Source organism: Hemicordylus capensis, chromosome 5, assembly GCF_027244095.1.
Source record: "Hemicordylus capensis ecotype Gifberg chromosome 5, rHemCap1.1.pri, whole genome shotgun sequence".
NCBI lineage: Eukaryota > Metazoa > Chordata > Lepidosauria > Squamata > Cordylidae > Hemicordylus > Hemicordylus capensis.
The window spans coordinates 1223747-1247751 of record NC_069661.1 but is presented as its reverse complement, the minus strand read 5'-3'; the positions used below and the strand labels follow the sequence as shown (position 1 = coordinate 1247751).

General features: G+C 54.4%; 1 protein-coding gene across 1 annotated transcript; it reads right to left on the bottom strand.

The window, feature by feature from the left end:
• Nucleotides 1-1362: 1362 nt before the first annotated feature.
• On the bottom strand, nucleotides 1363-10935 carry LOC128327976 (homeobox protein notochord-like). Its single transcript, XM_053257443.1, has 3 exons — nucleotides 10543-10935; nucleotides 8747-8955; nucleotides 1363-2274 (listed from the first exon to the last, which is right to left on the bottom strand). The coding sequence occupies exons 1-3, from the start codon at nucleotides 10868-10870 to the stop codon at nucleotides 2104-2106; spliced, it is 708 nt and encodes a 235-aa protein (XP_053113418.1). The 5' UTR covers nucleotides 10871-10935; the 3' UTR covers nucleotides 1363-2103.
• Between the last annotated feature and the right edge of the window lie 13070 nt (nucleotides 10936-24005).

The following is a 24005-nucleotide window of genomic DNA, read 5'->3' as shown; positions in this document are numbered from 1 at the left end:
CATTGTGAAAATAGTCCATTTATTCCCACCCTCTTGTTTCCTGTCCTTCAACCAGTTACCAATCCACACGTCACATGAACCTGTCCTCTTATCTCATGACTGCTAAGTTCAATCAAGTGTTTGATGGGAAACTTTGTCAAAAGCATTTTGGAAGTCCAAGTATACGATGTCAACTGGATCACCTTGATCCACGTGGCTGCTGACAATCTCAAAGAACTCCAGAAGGTTAGTGAGGCAAGATTTACCTTTGCAGAAGCCATGCTGGTTCTCCTTCAGCAAGGCCCATTATTCTATATGTTTTATCCTTAAGTATGCTTTTCATCAATTTACTTGTAGTTTCCCAGATCCCCCCTGGATCCCTTTTTGAAAACTGGAGTCACATTGGCTGCTTTCCAGTCCTCTGGTACAGAGCCTGATTGTAGAGACAAGTTACATATTTTAGCTTGGAAATCAGCAATTTCACATTTGAGTTCCTTCAGAACTCTTGGATGGATGCCATCTGGCCTGGTGATTTGTTGATTTTTAGCTTAATTTTCAGCCACTAAACCTGAAAAGCTCAATTCCAGAGAGGGTATGTGGTGAGTATCCTCTGTCATGAAGACAGATGCGAAGAACTCATTCAGCTTCTCTGCAATCTCCTTTTCCTCCTTAATAATCTCTTTCATCATGTAAGGGGCAAACGGCCTCCCTGGCAGGTTTTCTGCTTCTGACATATTTAAATAAGTGTTTGTTATTCCCCTTGACACTTCAAGCTATATGCTCCTCAAACTCTCTCTTTGCATCCCTTATTGTCTCCTTGCATTTCTTTTGCCAGAGTTTATGTCCCTTCCTGTTCTCTTCATTTGGGCAGGACCATTTCCTGAAGGAAGTCGTCTTCCCTTTTATAGCTTCCCTGACTCTACTTGTTAGCCACGCTGGCGTCCTCCTGGACTTGCTGGTACCTTTCCTCTTTCTTGGCATACATTCCAACTGTGCTTCTAGTACCATAGTTCTCAATAAGTTCCATGATTTCTGGAGTAAATTAACTCTCCTGACTTTCCCTTTCAACTTCCTTTTCACCAGGCTCCTTTTTGATAAGTTTCCTCTTCAGTCCAATGCATGAGCGTTGACTTCCTTGACAATTCTCCACATGCATATATCCTGAAGTGGCTCACACTATGGTCACTGCTACCCAATGGTATATCCGCATTTGCAGCTCACCCCACACCCAGGCTGGGTTACCCCACTGTGCTGTTGCGGAGGGAAGAAGGAGAAGGCCCTTCCTCCTCCCAGTCCCTTCACCCTTGGCCTGGGGGGCAGCGAAGCCGTATCTGGGTTTGGTAGCCAGCCGGTGAGCCTTGACAGTCACTCTTCTTGTTTTTCTAAAAACTAGATTTTATTATGATGTAAAAGTATCTGAGGAAAAAATAAATTAATATTCAATAACAAAAATGACACTATAAAAATAAATATCCAGATGAGCTGGTTTCGCACGCAGAAGGTCCCTGGTTCCATCCATGGCGACATCTCCAGGCAGGCTGAGAAAGACTCTTAGCCAAGGTCCAGGGAGAGCTGCTGCCAGTCAGAGCAGAGAGCAGAGTGTTGGAGGGATAAGAGGCGGCTGCCAGAAGGGTCCCTGCATCTCCAGCTGCTGGGTGTGGGGCTTCCCCCCAACTGCTGACTGCCCCTTGTGTAAACGGGCTGCTCTTCTTCCCAGAGTGGGAGGGTGGGTGGGGATATCCCACAGTATGACAAGGCACTCAGAGGCCAAGGGGTTGGCACGAGCGCTTGCACGGAGCACCATTTCAAAGGCCAAGGACTGGTCCCTGGCATCAGAGAGCTGCCCTCTACGGAGTCAGGCCCTTAGTCCACCTAGCTCAGCACTGCGAGACGGACCCCGGTGGTGGCTGCTCTCACGGACTGTTCCAGCAACCCAGCTCTCTGGCTAGGAAACCCAACAGAGCCTGGCCCTGGCAAGGTGGCAGATGCCCACAGGCACAGCTCCCCCCACCCCCCGGGCACGATCAAGCCAACGCTCTTCCTGTCCTGGCCCAGGCGGTGGGTGCACATTGCAGGCCCCCCCCCCCACTCCGTAGGAAGTCTGTCGCAGGGGCCGGGGAGCACTCAAAGGGTCGAGGCGCCAACATCCACTCCGTGCTCGTCATGCTCCTGCCGCTCTGCGTGCCCCGCCGGAGGGGCCGGCTGGGTGGCCCCAAACTGAGAGAGCTTGGCCGCCTTCTGCTCCAGGCTCTGCTTCCGCCACTTGATCCTCCGGTTCTGGAACCAGACCTTCACCTGCAAGGGGAGCAGCACCAGGTTGACAGTGAAGCCCAGCTTGGCCAATCCAGCACGTCCATCGCCACCCCTGCCACACACACACACACACACACACACACACACCCCGGCAAGCAGGCCAGTTGGGCTCCTGGGCCACCCTGGCACCTCCTGCTCAGCCTTCGCCCTGCAGCCTCCTTCCTGGGAGGGGAGGAATCTCGTCTTTCCAAGATCTGCCTCAGTCTCCTTGCATTCGGCTGACCATAATGAATGCCAATGCTTCTGATCTAGAGGGGGGCGCACCACCTTTTTTTAAACAAGTGTACCCCTGACTCTGCCAACCTTAGTCTCTGGTACCCATTAAAAAGGGTATGAGGGTGTACGCGCACACACGCACACACACACTCTTAAATGTTAAAAGGGAGGCCACTCCCATCACTGGCTTACATCCAGACCAAATTACTCATGGGCACTTCCTTTGAAATTAATGAGACAAGTTCTAGTAATTTCAATGGGCATACTCAGTGCTAATTTTCTGAAGCCCATCACTCACGCTGAGCTCAGGAGGAGGGTCTTCTCCCCCTCCCTGCACTTCTGCAGCGGACACATCACTGAGGTTGCATCAGCTTCAAGCCAGTAGAGGTAAGCAGCAAGGTGGCCAGATCTGCAGAGGATACCAAACTCTTCCAGGTAGTGAAATCCAAAACGGATTGTGAGCAGCTCCAAAAGGGTCTCCCCAAACTGGGGGAGTGGACGACAAAATGGCAAATGCGGTTCAGTGTTGGCAAGTGTGAAGTGATGCACAATGGGGCGAAAAACCCCAACTTCAAGTATACGCTGATGGGATCTTGGCACGTATAGGGGGGATTTTTCAGGTGAGGGTTATTCTGGTTGTTTTAAAGTCCGGTTTAATAGGACCTTAGATGTGTATATATTATGATGTGGATTCTGCTCTGTGGCAGGTGCACACTAGGGATGGACACAGAACCACAGTGGGGAGGCTCGCAGGCAGCGGGGGGTGTCTAGCTTTAAGAGCAGGGGAGGGTGCACTTACCCCTCCCATCACTCCCCCCCCCCGGGTGTCCATTACATGCAAGCCCATGGGGGTGGCAGCCCCATTGCCCAGATATGACTGGAGGTCTCCGGCACACCTGCGTGCTCTGGGTGCATTGGAGACATCCGCTCATATCCAGGCAACGGGGGCAAAGAGGCAGCAGGAAGCTCCGCTGTCGCCCCGATAGGCTTGCAAGTAAATGGACTCCAACAGGGGGGAAGCGGCGGGAGGGGTAAGTGCACCCCCCCTGCTCTTAAAGCTAGCCCATAAAGGGCCTCCAAACTGGTTCCGTGCACATTCCTAGTGCACACTGGGGGAAATGATGCACATTTTAATCCAGGTTAAAATCACACTCTAAACAGATGAGCCTGCTTCACTTGTGCTGTTATGAGACTGTTGTAAGTTATGTAGCCACAGTGTTATATCAATTAAATGTCTGCATGCAAGAAGAAGAGCTAAGTTCTGCAACCTGCACCAATTAGTTTATTCTTTTATTCACAATTCTGCTTCTGCTAGTCACTGGAAGGGAAAGCAGTTGACGCTCCATCCCAGCAACTTCATGCAACCACTTCTCCGGCTTCTGAGGTTTTTGCAGGTCCACAGCAGCAGAGGTACAACTTGGAGGATGGAGCAGGTCTCCAGCTACGCTGGGGTTCTGCACACCCTTGTAAGCCAGCCTTCCTATCTGATCATCAATTTTGTTATTCTGTTGTGCTGGTCATAGACCGTAATAAACTTTGAATGAATGAATGAATTTTGCTATTGAGAAATCCTCCCAAGGTGCGGGGATGCAAACCTTTCAGGTAAACCAGGAGGGGACAGAGTAGAACCAGGAGTAGAGCAGAAGGAAACACAGGACAGCTGGTCAAAAAGGTCAAGTGACAGTAAGGGAGAGAGCACACAGCAACACCAGGTGAGAGACCCGGCGTATAGATGTTTAAATACCAATGCCAGAAGCCTCTGAGCCAAGGTGCATGAGCTGGATGCTTGGTTGATAATGAAAACATAGATTTAATGGGCATAACGGAAACCTGGTGGAATGGTGAGAACCAGTGGGGCACTGTTATTCCTGGTTACAAATTCTACAGAAGGGACAGGGAGGGGAGAATTCGGGGTAGGGTAGCACTATGTGTTAAAAAAGGGATAGAATATCACAAGCTAGAAATCCTATGAGGACCGGAGTCCTCCACAGAATCATTATGGGTGACAATACGAGGACTGAAAGGAAATGTGTTACTAGGGATGTGCTATCGCCCTCTGGATCAAAGCGCTGAGAGTGACCTGGAGTTGGAGAAAAAGATAAAAGAGGCATCCAAGAGAGGCAGAGCAGTAATAATGGATGACTTCAACTATCCATGGACTGGGTAAATTCACATTCAGGTAACGAAAGAGAGGCCAAATTTCTGGACATGCTAAATGACTCTGTTGATGTGAAATAAGAGACTTGTGTTTTGGGCAGTATATAAATGTGTTAAATTAAAAAATGATGCTGCCAGTCAGTATTGACAATACTGGGCTAGATGGACCAGTGGTCTGACTCTGGAGAGGAGAGCTGGTCTTGTGGTAGCCAGCATGACTTGTCTCCCTAGCTAAGCAGGGTCTGCCCTGGTTGCATATGAATGGGAGCCTACAAGTGTGAGCATGGTAAGAGATTCCCCTTTTGGGATGGAGCCGCTCTGGGAAGAGCACCTAGGTTCCCAGTTCCCTCCCTGGCAGGATCTCTAAGATAGGAGAGGTTCCTGCCAGCAACCTTGGAGAAGCCGCTCCAGTCTGTGAAGACAATACTGAGCTAGATGGACCAAGGGCCTGACTCAGTATATGGCAGCTTCCTATGTTGTTCCTATGACTGTGCCTTAAAACATTTAGTCACGGAACCAACCAGAGATGAGGCAACCTTGGACTTAATCCTGAGTGGTGCCCAGGACCTGGTGCAAGATGTCAGAGTTGCAGAACCATTGGGTAGCAGCGACCATAGTGTGACCCAATGCAGCAAATATGCACGTGGAGAATTATCAAGGAAGTCCAACACATATGCGTTGGACTTGAGAAGAGGGAACATCTCAAAAATGAGGGGACTGGTAAGAAGGAAGTTGAAAGGGAAAGTCAGGAGGGTCAGATCACTCCAGAAAACATGGAACTTATTGAAAACCCCAATAATAGAAGCTCAGTTGGAACATATACCAAAAAAGAGGAAAGGTACCCCCAAGTTCGGGTGGACACCAGCATGCCTAACAAGCAGAGTCAGGGAAGCTATAAAAGGGAAGAAGACTTCCTTCAGAAAGTGGAAGTGCTGCCCAAATGAAAAGAATAGAAAGCAACAAACTCTGGCAAAAGAACTGCAAGAGACAATAAGGGAGGCAAAAAGAGAGTTTGAGGAGCATATAGCCAGATGTGTCAAGGGGAATAACAAAAATGTCTTTAAATATGTCAGAAGCAGAAAACCTGCCAGGGAGGCCGTTTGCCCCTTAGATGATGAAAGAGATTATTAAGGAGGAAAAGGAGATTGCAGAGAAGCTGAATGAGTTCTTTGCATCTGTCCACAGCAGAGAATACTGACCATATACCCTCCCTGGAACTGAGCTTCTCAGGTTTGCACACTGAAGAATGGCCAATTTCAGGTGACGAGAGAGGATGTTCTAAACTGTCTTGAAAAACTAAAAATTAAAACCAATCGCCAGGGCCCGATGGCATCCACCCAAGAGTTCTGAAGGAACTTAAATGTGAAATTGCTGGTCTCCTAGCAAGAATATGTAACTTGTCTCTACAATTAATCTCTGTATCAGAGAACTGAAAAATAGCTAATGTAACTGATTTTCAAAAAGGGATCCAGGGGGGATCTGGGAAACTACAGGCTGGTTAGCTTAACTTCTGTGCCGAGTAAATTAATGGAAAGCATGCTTAAGCACAACATTTTTAAACATGTAGGCTTTGCTGGGGAGAACCAGAATGGCTTTTCCAAGGGCAACTCTTGCCTCACTAATCTTTGGAGTTCTTTGAGAGTGTCAACAGGCACGTGGAGTAAGGTGATCTGGTTGACATAGTTTACTTGGACTTCCAAAAAGCTTTTGACAAAGTTCCCCACCAAAGGCTCTTGAGTAAACCTCGCAGTCATGGGATAAGGGGACAGGTACATGTGAGGACTGGTAACTGGTTGAAGGACAGGAAACAGAGTAGGAATAAATGGACCGTTCTTTAAATGGAGGGAAGTAGGAAGTGGGGTCCCCCAGAGATCTGTACTAGGAGAAGTGCTCTTTAACTTGTTCATAAATTACTAGAGGTTGGGGTAAGCAGCAAAGTGGCCAGATTGGCAGATGACATTAAACTATTCAGGGAAGTGAAATCCACAACAGATTGCAAGGAGCTCCAAAAGGATCTCTCCAAACTGGGAGAGTGGGTGACAAAATGGCAAATGTGGTTCAGTGTAAGCAAGTGTAAAGTGATGCATGTATTGGGGCAAAAAACTCCAACTCCACATATGCAATGACTGATGGGGCTGAGCTTTCAGTGACTGACCAGGGTTAAGGGTCTGGTAGGTCTTGAGGTCATGGTGGGCAGCTCCTTGAAAGTCTCGAGACAATGCATGGCAGGTGTGAGAAAGGCCAATTCCGTGCTAGGGATCAATCATTAGGAGGGGGGTTGAAAATAAAACTGCTAATATTAAAATGCCCTTATACAAAACCATGGTCCGGCCACATCTGGAGTACTGAGTACAGCTCTGGTCATTGTATCTTAAGGAGGATATTGGGGAAAGTATAGAAGAGGGCAGCCCAGATGATCAGGGGCCAGGAGCACCTTCCTTACAAGGCAAGGCTACAGCATCGGGGGCTCTTTACCTTGGAAAAGAGGCGACTGAGGGGAGACATGATCGAAGTGTATAAAATTATGCATGGAGTGGAGAGGGTGAATAGAGAAATGTTTCTCCCTCTCTCACAACACTGGGATTCATCCCATAAAATTGAAGGCTGGGAAATTTAGGCCCAACGAAAGGAAGCACTTTTTCACACGGTGAGTAATAAATCTATGGAATTCTCTGCCACGGGATGTGGTGATGCCCAGTAGCTTGGAAGGCTTAAATGGGGCTTAGACAAATTCACTGAGGACAGGTCTATCAACGGCCCCTAGTCTGGCGGCTGTGGACTGTCTCCCCGGTCCTACTGCAGCACTCTAACCACTACCCCACGCTGGCCCTTCCAGAAACACTAATAGTTCCTGGAAGGCCAGAGAGGAAATAAAGACCTTGGGGTGTGTCTTAACTCCTCCTCCTTTTAGTCTCGTTCCTGATTTCTCTTTAGATTTTCGTTCCTGTAAGACAACCAGGGAAAACCTTTTAACTGGTAGCTGTGCACGGTGCTAATTCAGCCACTGGAATTTTCTGACTGGTTGCTGGGTCGATTTTTCTGACCAAAAACCCTGAAAAGGCCTCATGCGGCTGTGGACACATTCAGGGGGAAATCAGAGATAAAAGGAAGGGTTGGTGCAGCTCGGGGGTGTTTGGAGCCCTGGCTGGAGCACAGCCCAGGGAAGCCAGCCAGCTCACCAGCGGGTGCACAGCAGGGTTTCTATTCCCGCAAGGGTCTGTCCTCATCTTCTGCCATCATAAAGTGGTGCAGGAAAACAGAAATCTTTCAGCCACTTTGACTGTTGCTTTAAGAGAGCAATGGGTAGATCTTTTTCCAGATCACTTCAAGTTTCCTCTTTGTTACACCGTTTAAGCACCTGACCCTACTCTGTCTGCTCATGATTAGGATTTCGGAAGAAACAGATTCATCTTACGACTTGCTGCAGGCAAACAAACATGCTTTATTCTTGGCTGGTCAAGAACCCAACTGAAACTGAAACGCAAACCCACCTGCCCAGCTGGGGCTTGACAAGCTACAGGCCTCCAACCTTACTTCTGCCTAACGCTGGATCAAGTCCCGGGAGCGCAGACAGGCAGCTCCTGAACTAGGGCAGGAGAAGCCCCCATACCAGGATCCCGTAAGGAATCATAGGGCAACGAATGGTGATCCTGAAGCATTCACGCTGAGTCAGGGGAAATCTTGAGTGAACAGATCTTTGGAGTCCTCCAATTGCACTTTTGGAGCAAAAATCAGCACCCCCTGCCTTTTAAAAAATATTTTAAATGGAGCACCACTTAAAGCCACTTCCCCCACCAAATTCCTAGGAGGGCGATGCACCCAGTGGCCTCACCCAGCTACTGGGCTGGTTCTGCACCCCATGCAAGTGGCATCAGTCACCCCCCCCCCGTGCACACACACACACCCTCTCCCCCCGCCCCGCTTCTGAGCTGTGTCCCTGCCTACCCCTATAGACACAGCAGCCCACTGCCCAATGGCAACTGAGATGCTTCTTACAGAGCACTACTTTTCAAAGGCAGCCGGCCCAGAGCTGTGCATGAGGCTCCAGTGTCCTTGGACCGGGAGCAGGGGTTTTCCTTACTTGGGTCTCAGAGAGGTGGAGGGTGGCAGCCAGGTCTACTCGCTCGGTGCCCACCATGTACTGCTGCTTGAGAAATTCCTTCTCCAGGCGTTCCAACTGCTCGGGAGTGAAGACTGTGCGGACCCGCTTCATCTTGCAGGGGCCCCCTAATCTCCACGGGAGGGGAGCCCCCAGGGAGCCGGCTGCTGCACAGTGGGAAAACTCCAGACCTGGAATTGCAAAGAAGCCCACAAAAGAGTTGACTCCAGGTCACTAACCTGATGACTAACCTGAGGCGGTCTGATTTCCCTGGCAAAGGGCAGCTGCATTCATGGAGAACTGATTCAAACATTCAGAAATGGACATGAGAAGAGAAGACTCTTGCTGGATCAGACCCAAGGCGGCCTCTCTAGTCCAGCATCCTGTTTCCCACAGTGACCCACCAGATGCTCCCGGGAAACCCACAAGCAGGAGATGATGAAGGTGTGGCCCCTCTCCTGCCACTGGTGTTCAGAAGCCTCCTGCCTCTGCCTGGAGGTGCCATGTCGCCATCAAGACATGCTAACTGCTAACTGAACAAAAAAGGGTGACCCTTTTTATATTTAGCAGGAGGGAAACAAACACCCAAATCCAACCCTGCACAGCATCCCTCCAGTGGCTGTTGCTGGTGTTCACCTTATATTGCCTTTTAGACTGTGACCCCTTTGGGGCAGGGAGCCACCTTGTTTATTTTTCTGTAGAAGCCACTTTGAGCAGAAAGGCAGTATAAAAATACTGGTAGTAGCCATAGTTCTCCCAGGGCTACCCTACTTCAGACTGCAGGTAGGGGACAGCCTATGTGGAAGTTCTCTCACATCAAAGTCTTTCTGAACATGAGCATGTAGGACATTAGGGAGGGCAGAGAGCAGGACCCTCCTTCTCATGGGCTCACTTTTCTATAGGCAAGAAGAAGGGTTTGGTTTGGTCTGAAGGGGGAAGTATCCAGACCTGCATTCTCAAGTGACACAGCCTCAGGAGGACAGGACCATGTGCTTTCTCAATGCCCAAATTCCTTTCGGAACATGCTCCCTCGCTGCAGCTCTGTTGCTCATGCTCCCCCTTGCACATGGCCCAGCTTGGGCCCAAACATGTACGTTCAGCAGTAGGAGGTGGATAGAGAGAGAGCGCCTGATCTGGGAACAGAGGAATGGACTGGGTGGTCTTCTGGGTCCTTCCAGCTCACAACTCTCCTCCTCGGAAGATTCGGAACACCTCTCTCTCTCCCGCCACGGCTCCCTGGAAGGACTCACACGCGGTGGGCAGAAAGAAGCGCTCCTGTAAACAGACCCCCGAAAGTCGCCCCAGAGGTGCCCGGGCCACCTCCCACCCCGCTCCTGCTGCCCCACACCACAGGCACGCACCGAGAAACCACGCCAGGCCCTCGCCCTCGCAGGCACAACTCCACCAAGCCCAGCCCAGCCCGACACGCCACGACAAGCCGGCAGCGCGCAGGACGCCCCCTCGGAGCGCAGCAGAGAACAGAGTGGCTGGGCACCTCGCGGCGGAGCGGGGTGGGGGGCTGCCCTGCCGGAGATATCCGAGAGCAGCTCCAGGAGGACGACGCAGCAGTCCCGCCCGGGCCAGAAGGCAGGGGCTGGGGCTGGACGGGTGCCGCCGAGGAGCCCGCGAGCCCCGGGGACCAGGCTGCCTGCGCGGCTTCCTTACGGCTGCGGCGGAGGCGCTCCACAGTTCTTCCCGGTCCCACCAAACGCGCAGCCCGCAGGGCAAAGACCCCGCCGCCGCCTTCACACGCGCGCCCGGCCCGTCGACCTCCTCACCTGGTCTCTTGCAGCCGGGCTGCGTGCAGGAGCGGGGCTGCGGCGGCGACGTCGAGAAGAGCGGCTGCGGCTGCTGGGACAGGCAGACTGCGGGGAAGGGCAGCAGCCCGACGCGGCAGTCGAAGCGCGTTGGGGCCAGCGAGGGAACGGAGGTCCAGGCGCTGGGGGCCAGCGGGCTCCGACGGGGCGGCTCCGGCCTGGCCAGCAGGGACTCGATGTCAAAGCGGCGTTTGGCCGTCGAGGGGGGCGGCAGCGGCGGCGGATCCGAGGTGGCGGCCACGCTGCCGCTCAGCACAAGACCCAGGGCCGGCGGCGGGCTGCTCAGCATGGTGGCGCGCGGGGAAGGTAAGGGGCTCCAGCTCCGGCCTGGCCCCGGCCAAGGGCAGAGGGCCCCTTATAGATGACGGCGGGCGGAGAGGCGTTCACATGCAAAGCGCGCGGGAGGGCGGGGCCGCCCCGGGGCTCGCCGTCGAGCCGGACCAAAGTTGTGCGTCAAGGCGGTCCCTCCGGGCCCTCCACCCCGTGGCCCCTCCACAGCGACGGGTCGGCTGCTCCGCGCGTGTCCTTCGGCCAGGAAGGGCACAGCAGCTCAGTCCGACGACTGGGGCTCCAAGACGAGCGAGATGGACGTGCGGAGGCGGCTGCGAGGCATCAGAGCCCGCCAAGAAGGGCGCGGGCAAGCCCCGTCCGTAGCATGCCGCCGCCCACCTGCCCGCCATTTCTGTTTCAGAACTCTTTGACACGCCGGCGGGCACAGTTTGTATCGTATTACATCGTCTACTGTAAGCCGCCCAGAGACCTGAGTTTGAGGCGGTATAGAAGAAGAAGGTGAAATAAAAATTTAAAAACGCGTGCTGCCCTGCTGTGCCCCCCCCCCCGAGTAGTCTACGTGCTGGCGGGGCTGCCTGCGTCGAGCTCGCCCCGGAGCCGACGATCTGCGGCGCGGTGGTGAGCTGGGGACAGAGATGTGCTGTCCACGCGGGTCGGGTCCGTCGGGGATCTGATGCACGGGGAAGGAGGAGGAACGCAAGGCGCTCGGGGGCGCTACTCCAGAGCCACACGTGGCCCTGGGGCAGGCTGCCCGGCGGCGCACGCTTCCTAGCCTATTTTGGAATGGCTCGCCTCGTGCTAGTGAATAGCCCTCCTGATTGTACGCGCCGTCCTTTCTTCAGGCCCTCCACCCCGGCCAGCCCTTCCGCGTTTCCGCGCCCAGAGTGGCCTTCACAGCCTGCACTTGCTCGGAGGCGGCGGAGCTGGGGGACCTGAATCGAGGGTGCCGCCCTGCAAAAAGGAGGACGCCGGGGCGCCGCCGAAGCCCTCGACAGGGCTTTTTCGGGCTGGATGACTCTCATTTATCCGGCCCGCCACGTGTCCTTTGCTTCTCCCTCTCCGGGCGTTTGTTCCAGCAGCATGCACCACCTTATGTAACTCTAAGCCAGCCAGGAATCTCAACCTGGGGTCCTCAGATGTTGTTGAACTACAACTCCCATCATCCCCAGCTACTATGGCCATCGTGGCTGAGGATAATGGGAGTTGTAGTCCAACATCATCTGGGGACTGGAGGTTGGAAGCTGTGTCTGCTGTGCTCTGGCCTGGAACCTCGAGTAGGTAACTCCAAAAAGTGCCGGGATGATTTCTCACTTCTCAGCAGGCTCCGGGCTTTTCCACACGTTGTAGGTGAGCACCAGCCGAAGGCAGAACCTCAAACCTATTGGGCCTGGAGATGCTCCCAGATATGGGATGGGGGAGGCTCCCTCCTCCCTGCAGAGCTCTGGAGTGTGCTGACAAGCCATGCTTGCTACCACAAGACCAGCTCTCCTCACCTTTGTTTTAATGAAAGGCAGTATACAACGTAACAATAAAAAATAAAACCAGTGGCTTTTAGTCTGGTGGCTCTGGGCTACCTCCAGCCCAAGAAGCAGGATGCCTCTGAGTACCAGTTGCAGGGCAGCAACAGCAGTAGGAGGGAGGGCATACACATACCTCTTGCCTGTGGGCTCCCCAGAGGCATCTGGTGGGCCACTGTGTGAAACAGGAGGCTGGACTAGATGGGCCTCCTTGGGCCTGATCCAGCAGGGCTGCTCTTATGCTCTTATAAACTACAGGACAACTTTATTAATTCTGCATGTTTACTCAAAAGTAGGTCCTGCTGTGCTCAATGGGATGTACTCACAGGAAAGCAGACATAGGACTCCAGCCTTAATATATTAACCATGTCTACACAGATAATTGATTGGGGGGGGGCTTACATCTCCCCCCACCCCCAATATGCAGAAAGCAGCCTCTTTAGTGCTAACCTCATATTTTGCATTACACTAAGCTAGACATTCTGCAATATTTTCATTATTATCTGCTAACAAATTGCCAAACCAGACAGGTCCTTTAACCTTTCAGAGTATGGCATCAACAGAATGCCAAGGCCTATGGCTGTTTGTTTGTTTGTTTGTTTTAGTGCATTTTTATACCACCCTAACCCAAGGTCTTAAAATCTCTGTTGTGATTTTTAAAAACTTACTCAAAGTAGCCCCCCTGAAATTAAGAGAACAAGTTAGGCAATGGGACTGCTTTGAGTGACTTTCCACATCATGTCAGCTGGTATCTTCACACAGCGGCAGTAGCCTATCCTATCGCAGGGTCTGTTTGTGGTACAAGGATTGCATAGAAATCGGAACTGACCAGTGCAGAGAGCAGGACTTCCCTTAGCAGTTTTCAGAAATCCTGTCTTGCTGGAAAATATATTGATGAATCTGAAAGAGAAGACTGGGGAAGTGCAGAGGACGTGCCCTTCTTGTTGAGGGGGAAATACAGGACCCCCACTCACCTTTCTAGACAAACAGCACCAAAAGGGTGGGGAGAGCCCCAGAGAGACAAGCAGGCAGGCAGGAGAACAGACCAGAGAACAACCAACGTCCCCACACCAGCTGCTTGCTTTAACAGAAATGTGGAAGTTGCTCCAGAGAAAAATAACTCCTCTTGACTTAGATCCTGGATTCTTTGCATTAAAACATCAGGCTTTGATGAGCAGAGATTCTAGCTGCCTTAAACAAACTCCGGGCAGTGGGCAATTTCAAAGACAAAATACAAAGAGGCACCAAGGTTGTTTCCCTGTTCTGGAAGCATTTCCTCTTGAAATCCTGCATACACAGAGTTTTGGTGTGAGGAGGTAGTCTGCACATGCTCAGAGAGCCACAGTGTAGCATCATTCACACAGCCTCTTGAGCATTCCAAACCGATTATGGAACTAAGAAGACAACCCCATTGGTGGGTCTGCACTGGCAAAACTGCTCTGAAATAATGCTCTGGAGCATCTTCAACAAGTTTGGTTGTTCTGCTTGGGCTGACCCGAAGAAAGACGACGACACACAGAAGTATTGAGAATTAGGCGCAAGGCAAGTGCCCGGCCACAACTTCATTAAAATTGGCAGCCTTTAAAACAGGTGTTGTGCAGGTAACTGGATGGCAGGGTCCGGGCACCTTGAACCTCCCTGAACTGACCCACCAGTTACCAAGTGGGGTCAGGCAGGCCTCACCCCTTCTTGGGACCAGGCGAAGTAGACCGACAGGGCTATGGGCCACAGTCAATCCCACCACCACCCCAGCCACCCAGCTGGGGGCTGACTGAAGCCTACTGGCCAGCTTCTTCTGCATCCAGAATTGTAGCCTGGTCCTTTTAGCCCTGTACCCTATGGACTGCCCCTTTTTACCCCGCCATCCAGCTAACCCGCCCACCAAAGTTGTGACATATGCTCAGCAACCGAATTGTATAATAATCAACTAGCCCAATCAATCAATTGCCCATTGAGAATACCCCCCCGCCGCCGGTGAGTGTGAAAAAGAGCCCTGACCAAGGCCAATGGGGCCAAAAAATGGGGCCAAAAACATCCCTCACATCTCCTCAACAGGGTCTGGCTACCACCTGCCGGGGGGGGGAGCTGTTCGTCCCAGGGAGGGTGGGTGGGAGATATCCTCCTTCCCCTCCACTTGTGGACTTGGAAAGGCTGTTCTAAAATGGCAACTGCAATCTATAGCCCGCTCCCCTCTCTTGCTGACCCTCACAGCAATGAGGGAGGGGGTGGCACCTACCGCCTCTTGCATCTCCACATGAGAGGCAGCTCAGAGACCCCAAAAGGGAGGTGGGGCTGGACCCTGGCTAGCTCAGTTTCCCAGCCCCACCCCATGCCTCCTCCTTCTCCAGCACAACTGCCCCTCCCGCGGCATTCGCAGTGTAGGGGGCCCCTTCTGTTTTGCTACCAAGAGGACATGGCATGTTCCGCCTCTTTATTATTACTATTATTATTAGTTATGATTAGTTCTATCTTTTCTTTCCGACCCCCTCACAAGAGAGCTCACAAAAACGAAGACAAACAAGCCCTTAAAGACCTTGATACGCAGAATAATAAAAGTCACAGCATAAAAGAGTCTGCCATAGCAAAACAGTAGCAGAAAAAGTGACCAGCACAAGGTAAAAGGGTGTCGGGGGGGGGGCAACTGAACACACTCCCTGGACTGGCCGGGGGGGGGTCTTCTGGGCTGATTTATCAACATCTGCCAAGGAGAGTGCCTGCGACTGCCATGCCTGCTGGAGGAGGTGTGTGCCACAGTTTTAGACGGCCAGGCCTTTGGGGACGGAGCCAGCTTCTGTTTCCTATGTACCCACTTTGAGGTTAGTTGCTACTGTCCTTGAAAAGGGGCATATAAGTCATGAGGGCTGACACACCCAGGGCAGCATCCTGCCTCTGTGGCACTGTGCTGAGGGGTGTCTGGGTCCGCCCAATTGCATCTGAATGGCTACATGTGTGAGCACTGCAAGAGATTCCCCTCAAGGGATGGAGCTGCTCTGGGAAGAGCATCTGCGTTCCAAGTTCCCTCCTGGCAGCATCTCCAAAATCGGGCTGAGAGAGATTCCTGCCTGCAGTCTTGGAGAAGCAGCTGCCAGTCTGTGAAGGCAATACTGAGCTAGATGGACCAAGGGTCTGACTCAGCATATGGCAGCTTCCTATGTTATGCACAAGGGGATCTTCCACTGCCCCCAAAACACACACACTGCTGCCTTTGAAGGGCACAGCAGCCATGCAGCACTGGAGAGGTCCTGGCATCAGCAGTCGCCCAGTGCCACCCTGGGACAGCCTTGATCCTGGTCCCTGCCAGCCAAACCCGAGGCAGTGGTGGACCAGAGACCCTGGCCGTGAGGCAGGCCTGGGAGGGAAGGTGCATCCCTCCCTCGGGGTGAGGCGGCAGTTCTGAAGGGAGCCTGGTGAATAGCGGCCCAGAAGCCTCCTGGGGGCCAGTGCGGGAAAGGGGCCGGACGCGCCCTCGGCCAGCTGCCCACGAGCATCCCGCACCACTCGGGGGTCCCTTCCCAGAGCAGCCTCAGGCAGGGCAGGCAGCCCAGCAGCCGGGAGGTGGCGGAGGAAAGGACTGCCCGGCTGCCCAGGCTGGCCGGAAACTCTCCTGCTTGCAGAGGCCGCCTGGGCGTCGCCAGGGGAGAGGGTTCGCCCCGCGGAGTGAGGAGGAGCATGGAGGAAATGGGGAGGGTGGGGCTCCGCTGGGGGCCCTCCGGGGCCTGGGCGCTTTGAACCCATTGGCTCCATGGTAGCGACCCCCCTGGGGCAACGATGCCAGGTCCAGGAGAGCCCCCCAAGCGGTGGACTAGGCCCCTCCCTCGGGGGAGTGCAGCTCCCCCCAGAGCAGGCTGCAGAGGCTGGCTGCACCAGCACCTCTCCCATCTCCCTCCCACCATCCCCCCCCCCCCGGCATTAGCAAGCAAAAATGGGGGGGTTTGTGTGTGCCGGCTGCCACCCGCACGTTGGTGACAGGGCCACCCAAAGGCACAGGCCGCCTTCCCCAGCGCTCTCCTGTGGGCGTTGAACAGCAAGAGGGCCAAGGTGGGACTCGATGGCTCTCTGGGAGTCAGTGGCCATGGGGCTGAGCCCCTCAGGACCACCTTCCAGGGCTGTCCTCCCAACCCCATGACCACCCAGGGGGACTCCGCCACCATGGCTGTTGCTTTCAAAAGCTGCTGAGAGGTCCAGGAGAATCGGCAGGCTTCCCTCCCCATCCCAGTCTCCCAGCACAGGTCACCCACCAGGGCAGTTTTGTCCCAAAACAGGGTCAGAGACGGGACTGGAAAGGAGTCAGGTAACCAGCCACATCCAGAACCACACCTGCAGCTGAGCTGCCACCAAATGCACCCACTCTTTGCCCCCAAACATCGGTTGGAGGCTGGTGGTTAATTATCCTGGCTGGATCTCAGGAAGGTTTCTTAAGCAGGGGGCCCACCAGCACTTCCTTTGCAGCTCTGCCTGGTGAATGCCAGCCTGCAGGCAAAGCAGGGCAGGAGAGAGAGGAGCAAATGGGGCTCCAGGAAGCAGAAGCCGCTGCTGTGCCTCCATCGCCCCACCCCCCACCCCCCCACTCAGGATGATGAGCCATTCCTTAGTATACCCAGGTGCTGTCCAGGCTCAGCAAGTTGGGAGAGGACACCTAGGAGTGGTCATGCCAATGGCCTGGGTCACCTCACTGTCCCCGAGAGGGACCAGGGCCTCATCAGGACCACCAGCTCCCCCAGTGGGGATTAGGGTGAGGCCTTTAATTCCACATTCTGCAGGTATCCTGGAGAATCTCAGGATGGATGCCTGGAAGCAGTTGGGAGGCTGCCCTGCTTGCCCCGTCAACCACACAGCTCTACCTGATGAATGGCCAGCCTGCAGGCAGTGTGGCTCTCATTAATGGCAGGGCGGGGCGGGCGGGAGAGAGAAGAGGCAACGGAGCTCTCCGGAAAGCAGAGGCAGCTGTGCCTCCTTTGCCCTCACCCCACCCCTAGTCGGGATGGCCATTCCTGCCTGCCCCCTGCTAACTGAGCCCAGAGACACCTTTTAAAGTGGCGATTCTCTTCTACTGAGCAGGGGAGAGCAACTGGCCCAATCCAGCCCCAGCACAGCACCCCTCCAGTGGCTGTTGCTGGTGTCTGCCTGAGGTTTCTTTTTAGACTGCGAGCCCTTTGGGGACAGGGGACCCTCTTCTTGAGGTGTGTTAGTTCTTTTTCTATGTAAACCGCTTTGAGAACTTTGCTTGAAGGGCGGCAGAGAAACATTGCGAGAGCGGTGGTCGTCCCTCTGCATGCTTACGTGTCCTCCTCTTCCGCGGAGCCCAGAAGAGGCCAGGGACAGGGAGCGCTGCGGGCGCCTTCCTCTTCGCCACCCCAGCCAAGGCTGCTCAGCTGCAGAGGCCGGGCAAGCGGGTGGCCGGGAGGGCCGCAGCCGCCCTCTTGGGCGAGTGCCGGGGGGACCTTTGTGCAACCCCAGAAGGGCGTCCCGAGGCTCCTTGTGGAGGCTTCCCGGCTCGCCAGCCTTTGCGGCGGGGGGGGAGCAAAGAAGGGTCGTCTTGGTCCAGCCCTGGCATGCAACGCCCGCCCCCCCCCCCCGCCCCGCCAACAAGCCCCATGGGAGGACGTTTCCGCTGCATCTTTGTCTGCCTAGCAGGTGGAAACCCTGCCCGCTCGTCCCCCATGGCGAGGGAGGGGGGTGCAGCCTAGGTGCGAAATTTCTCATGGGCCAAGGAGGAGAATGGAACCTGCGGGGTGTCAAGCGCAAGGCGCGGGCGCGCGGGGGGGGGGGGCGACTTGGAAAGCCGACATCTCGGGGCTGGGGGCGAGGGAGGGCCCAAGCCCTGGAAAGCCCCGCGGGGAGGTGGGCCGAGGGGGCTGCTGAGGCAGCCGGGCAGGGCTTGTAAAATGCGCGCTCCCCTTTCCTCCGTGGGGAACCAGCCGCCCCCGCCCCCGCTAATAGTCATTAGCATCAATTAGAAGCGTTTGAAGTGGCCAGCACCTTTGTCCCTCCGCAGAAAGGCGAGCTCCTTTCAGGCAGCCCAGAGCAACATCTGGAGGGCGCAGTGGGGCCTTTCATCTCTTGTCAAGGTGCCTGGAATGTTAATGCCCCTCGGCTTGAATGGAGCTGCCAGGAAATGCTTTTCGCTCCTGGACACTGGGCTGGGGCGGGGTAAAGGGGGGGCTGTTTGTAAAGGGGGGCTGGATGGGAGGAGGAGCAGGAGCAGGAGGGGGGGAAGGGAAAAGAAGAAGCCTTCTCCAAGGAGCTGCTCCTTGCGCCCCCCCCCCACCCCCAGGATTGCATTCCCCTCAACAGAAAGGGGGCGACGGCCATCCTTCCAGGCCGGGCCTGCTCCTCCCCAGCAGCAGCAGCAGCAGCAGCTCCGCCCGCCTTCCTCCCAGGTGGGAAGAGGCCTCGCGCACCCGCCTGAAGCCCGCTGGCCCGCCCGGCTCTGGCTCCTCCAGGTGCCGGCAGCAGCTGAGCCTCGCCTCGCTGGCGGGTGCGAGATTTCCCAAGTCATTACCAGGGGGTGAAAATCTCCAGCTTTTACACAGGAACACATTAGCCAAGCACACAGCGCTGATGGGGGGCCAGGGAGCTCGCTGATCCGCCCAGGAGCAGGCTGGGGGTGGCCCTTTGGCGAGATGGGGCCTGGTGGTGGCCAAGAGCTGAGGAAGGCCACCCAGAGCCGCTTGGCCACCAAGGCCCGCGGGAGAGGAGCCCAAGGGGCTCGCCCGCCGGCTCTTCAGGAGCACTCCCGGCCCAGCAGCCAGAAAGCCAGCGCTCTGCTTCAGAGGGAGGCCGGAGCAGCTCCTCTCCTTCTGGTGGAAGCCGTCCAGAGAAGAATTGGTTGTGGGGCAGCTAACCAGTAAAGTTGCAGCAGCAGCAGCAGCATTTTTTAACCTTTATTTTATTTTATTTTATTTTATTTTATTTTATTAATTCGTCCCAGCAAGCCAGGGGAGGCACCACCAGCAGTTGCTCCCCTCCCTCTCCCCAGCCTGCCCAAGAGTTGCCTGCCTGCAGCCTGGCCCTTCCTTCGGCAGGTAGAGCGGCACCGCTTGCAGGCAGTGCCGTGGGCTGGGAGGAGAGAGAGGAGCCCCCCCCGCCCCGCTGCCTCCTTTGGTCCCCCCCCCAAGTTAGGCTGAGCTGCTGCCCCGCCTGTTTCCTCCTCCGCAGGGGCCATCTGGCCGTCTTCTCACCAGCAAGGGCTCCCTGTGCTTTGCTAGCATGGGTGGCCCTGCAGGGATCCTGGGAGAGGCCCCGCTGGCCACAGAGTGTGGACAAGGAGCCCTGGCAGAAGAAGGAGCCTTGCTCCCGTTGGCTCCTCCGGGCCTCTCCAGCTGCAAGGATCTCTGGCGCTCAATCCACCTCCCATGAAGGCGGCAGGAGATTCCGGGCCGGCCAGAGGAAGCCCTTCTTCTCACCCTGCCACAAGAGGTGATGATGGTGGTGAGGTGGCTGCATTCCTCCGTCCATAGTCAGGAGCGAAACAGGTTTCTAGCCCCTTGCAAGCAATTGTGATGTTCTGGATGTGCATGATCATTGGCATGCGCCCCCACATCCACGAGGCATCCGCCCTTCACTCAGTTTTAGCCTCAGTGCAAGGCTGCAAGGGGAGACCTGCTCCTGGCCCCTGGACACCTCATGGCTGAGCAGGGATCCAGACGAGGAACCTGCACCCCGCCCACACTTCCTGCTTGAGCTTCTGCCCCACACTCCTAGGACTGGGGTGACTAACCCCCTTGCCTCATCCAAGGCCAGATCATTCACCCAAAATCAGAATGAAACCCTTGGATGGAGCACACACACACACAGGGCCAGGGCTAGCCCACCCAAGCAAGAAACAGAAGGACCCTCAAGTCCCGTGCTCTGCTTCGAGAAGGGGCTGGTGGCTGAAGACCAACCCCCCCCCCCAGAAGGCAGTGTTTGATCCTTTGCAACTGGCATTCAGGGGCATCCTGCCTGTGGGTGGGCATCTTAGCATGCCTAAGAGCTACGGACAGGCCTTAGTCCAAGGAATCCCTTTGCTGCTGAGCTGTGGAGAGCCTCTCCTCCCCCAGTAGAGCAGAAGAAGGCCGTTTCTCCTGCCCAAGGCAAGCACAGCTAGTCGTCCTCTCTTTCTCTTTCTCCCCCCTGGGAAGAAGCAGCCCACAGGCTGCCACAAGAGTCCCACAGGATGCTTTATCAGGTGCTAATGGGGTTGATGAGCGGGGGTGGGGTGAGGGACATGAAGAGGGCTCCGCACTGGCCCATCACCAACCATCTGCCTTGACAATGGACAATGCCTCTGAATTGCGGATTGGCTGTCTGGGGCTGGGGCTGGGGCTGGGGGGGGGGCGTGCTGCAGAACAAAGCACTCCGCCATGAGCCTCTGGGGGCTAGCCTAGGCCTGCCAACTAAGTCTATTCCTGGAGGAACCCCCACCCCACCCACTCCATCTTCTATCCAGGATTCTTCACCATATCAAGCCATGACAACCGGCAGGGGGGCTTCCATCTGGATAGTCACCTGGCCCTGGAGATGGGTGCCAGTTTCTGGAGACTCCAAGCCTGTCCTGAAGGGTTAGCATCTTTATCGAAGGCAGGCTAGACCCCTTCCCAATCAGCGTGGGGAGGGATGGAAGCCAGCAGGAACCACTGGCCCCTCCCCAGTCAGAGCAGGTCACATTCAGAGCAGGAAACCAAAGCAGATTCTCCCAGCCATTCTTGCTTTATCCAGCCCATTATGCATTCTTGAGAAATCTTCCCATCCCGCCCTTCCTCTGGGGATCAGGGCAGGCAACCAGTCCCTGGTAAAAAAATGTTTGAATCCTTTGAATCCACTGCCAGTCTGTGTAGACAATACTGAGCAAGATGGACCAGGGGTCTGACTCAGTAGAAGGCAGCTTCCTGTGCTCCTAACCACTCTGCCAAAGAATCAGCCAATGAATATCTTCAGGACAAAGCTCCAGGTGACTTTGCTCTGTGTACAAGCCATCAGCCTTGAAGATTTTAATTCAAAAGCCAGAGAGCAAACAAGCAAACAGGCTAATCACTGGTAGGTTGGTTGAGTGCATTTCTATTAATCTGGAAGGAGGAGGAGGAGGAGGAGAAGAAATAAACTTTATTTGTTAGCCGCCCCATAACAAATTTTTCTCTGGGCAGTTCACAACAGAGGGTTAATACACACAATAAAAACACGTAACACATTAAATGAAAAGGTAAAGTGTGCCGTCAAGTCATTTTCGACTCCTGGCACCCACAGAGCCCTGTGGTTTTCTTTGGTAGAATACAGGAAGGGTTGACCATTGCCTCCTCCTGTGCAGTATGAGCTGATGCCTTTCAGCATCTTCCTATATTGCCTGATACAGGTGTCTCCCATAGTCTGGGAAACATACCAGTGGGAATTTGAACTGGCAACCTTCTGCTTGTTAGTCAAGCATTTCCCCACTGCACTACTTAAATAACAGACAAAAAAAGGTGAAAATAAAATACAAAATACAATACAAAGCAGCATTAAAAACTCAGTTTAAAATTAGTTAAAAATCAGATCAAAACTGAAAAGCCGAATTAAAAAACCCAAATTTAAAAGGCCTGGGTGAACAAAAAGATCTTTACCAGGCAACTAAAAGAGCAACCACTGAAAAGGCCCTCTCCCTGGTAGCCACCTGCCTCACCTTGTTTGGCAGGGGCACTAGGAGGAGGGCCTCCAAAGAAGATCTTAAGGTCTGGGTCGGGACATATAGGGCAAGGCACTCAGTGGCAGAGCTGATGCTGTGAAGACAGAATGTCCCACGTTCAATCCCTGGCGGTACAAAGGACCTCATTGCACATATGGGGAAAGCGAAAACAACACAAATAGGCACTAGCTTCCAACAACAAGTTGAACACAATTGAATAGACAGACCTATTAACACAACTCGTCATGCTTCTAGTGGCCAGAAGAGGTTACTGTGGTTTTGTAAACAGGCAGCAGTCATAATGGCCTCTGCCCCCAAACAACTGCGGTTTTGCCCTCGAAGCCTCGACTGCAGACTCAGCCATAAGCATGGTTTCGTGCCCGTTTCCAAACTCCAGCCATAGAGGTGGTGGTGCAGACTCACCCAAGGACACGGCTGCTCCATGCTTTCGGCACTTCTCACTGGCAGCATCTCGGCAAACCGTCCACGCCCCGTCTCCTGTCAGCTGCCCAGCTATGGAGTTGCCAGGTGACAGGGACACCCCCACACCCCATCCCGGACTGGCCAGCCTGTCAAGCCACACAGCCGCTCAGGGGCACCCCCGATTCCCCCTCTGTCCCTTGCAACCCCACACCCGGCAAGCGGTGAAGTGAGGGCACGGGGCTGCAGGTCGCTTTGCTTCCCAAGAAGGGAGCCACAGTTGTGTATGTTCACAAGCACAAACACTCCAAGTGGCAGAACGAGCAGGGCACCCCATCATGGCGCCGGCAGGAGGGCAAATGGCTTGGGGGGGCACAAAAGGCAGCAGGGAAGCTGGAGCAGCCAAGTTCTATTCTCTTCATAGAAAGGTTGGGGGAGGAGGGACCAGCTCCTCCCCCTTCTTGGGGTTTGTGGCCCCAAAGGCTTGCTCACAATCAAGGCTCGTCACCAGGGTCAGTCTTGGGTCCACTGAGATCCTTTTTCAAGGATCCAGCCACCCAACCCAAGGCTCAATGGCCTGGCATGAGAAAGGCCAGGGGGCACCCCCAGACAGCTCATGAGAAGGACCATCAGAGGGGAGGGGAGAGGAGGAACATAGGAACACAGGAACCTGCCATATACTGAGTCAGACCATTGATCGATCTAGCTCAGTATTGTCTTCACAGACCGGCAACAGCTTCTCCAAAGTTGCAGGCAGGAATCTCAGCAGTATCTTGGAGATGCCTCCAGGGAGGCAACTTGGGACCTTCTGCTCTTCCCAGAGCAGCTCCATCCCCGGAGCGGAATCTCTTCCAGTGCTCACCCTTCTAGGCTCCCATTCAAAGGCAACCAGGGCAGACCCTGCTTAGCTAAGGGGACCAGTCATGCTTGCTACCACAAGACCAGCTCTCCTCAATTCAGAATTGTCCAGACAAATCAACAATGATGCCAGAGAGCAAAACATCCCCTTCCCTTCCTCACACTTCCTTCCTTCACGGGAGTGTCAGGACATGGGCTTCTCTCAATACAGCAAGGATGTTGTCTGGATGGCAGACCGTGACATGAGGAGGGCTACCCCGGAGACTGATTTCCTTGTCTGGGGGACTGAAGACAAGCTGCTGCGGAACTGTAGTCCCTGCCGGCCCACACGCAGATGTGTCATCACCCCGGAACAGCCATTCCTCTGTCCAGAGGTGGTCGGAGAAGAGAACGGGGGCTCCCCTCTCCCGTCAATGCCCACACCAGCAGATCTGCATACAGCACAGAGACGGCCCAGGACCCTGGAGGAGTTTTGAATTGTTAGAGGTTGTTGATTTTTACCCACAATAGGTAAAACAGCAGAGCACTAGGGAATGAGCACACACTCCAGTTCCAGAGTAGGTAGCAGAGGATGGTTTGGATATTGCAGCTATTTAGAGAAAACACATGGAGATCCTTGTGTGACTAAACACTAAACATTTATTGATTAAATACACTTAGACAGGAAAGACCTATCTCTAATCTAAAGGACTACATAG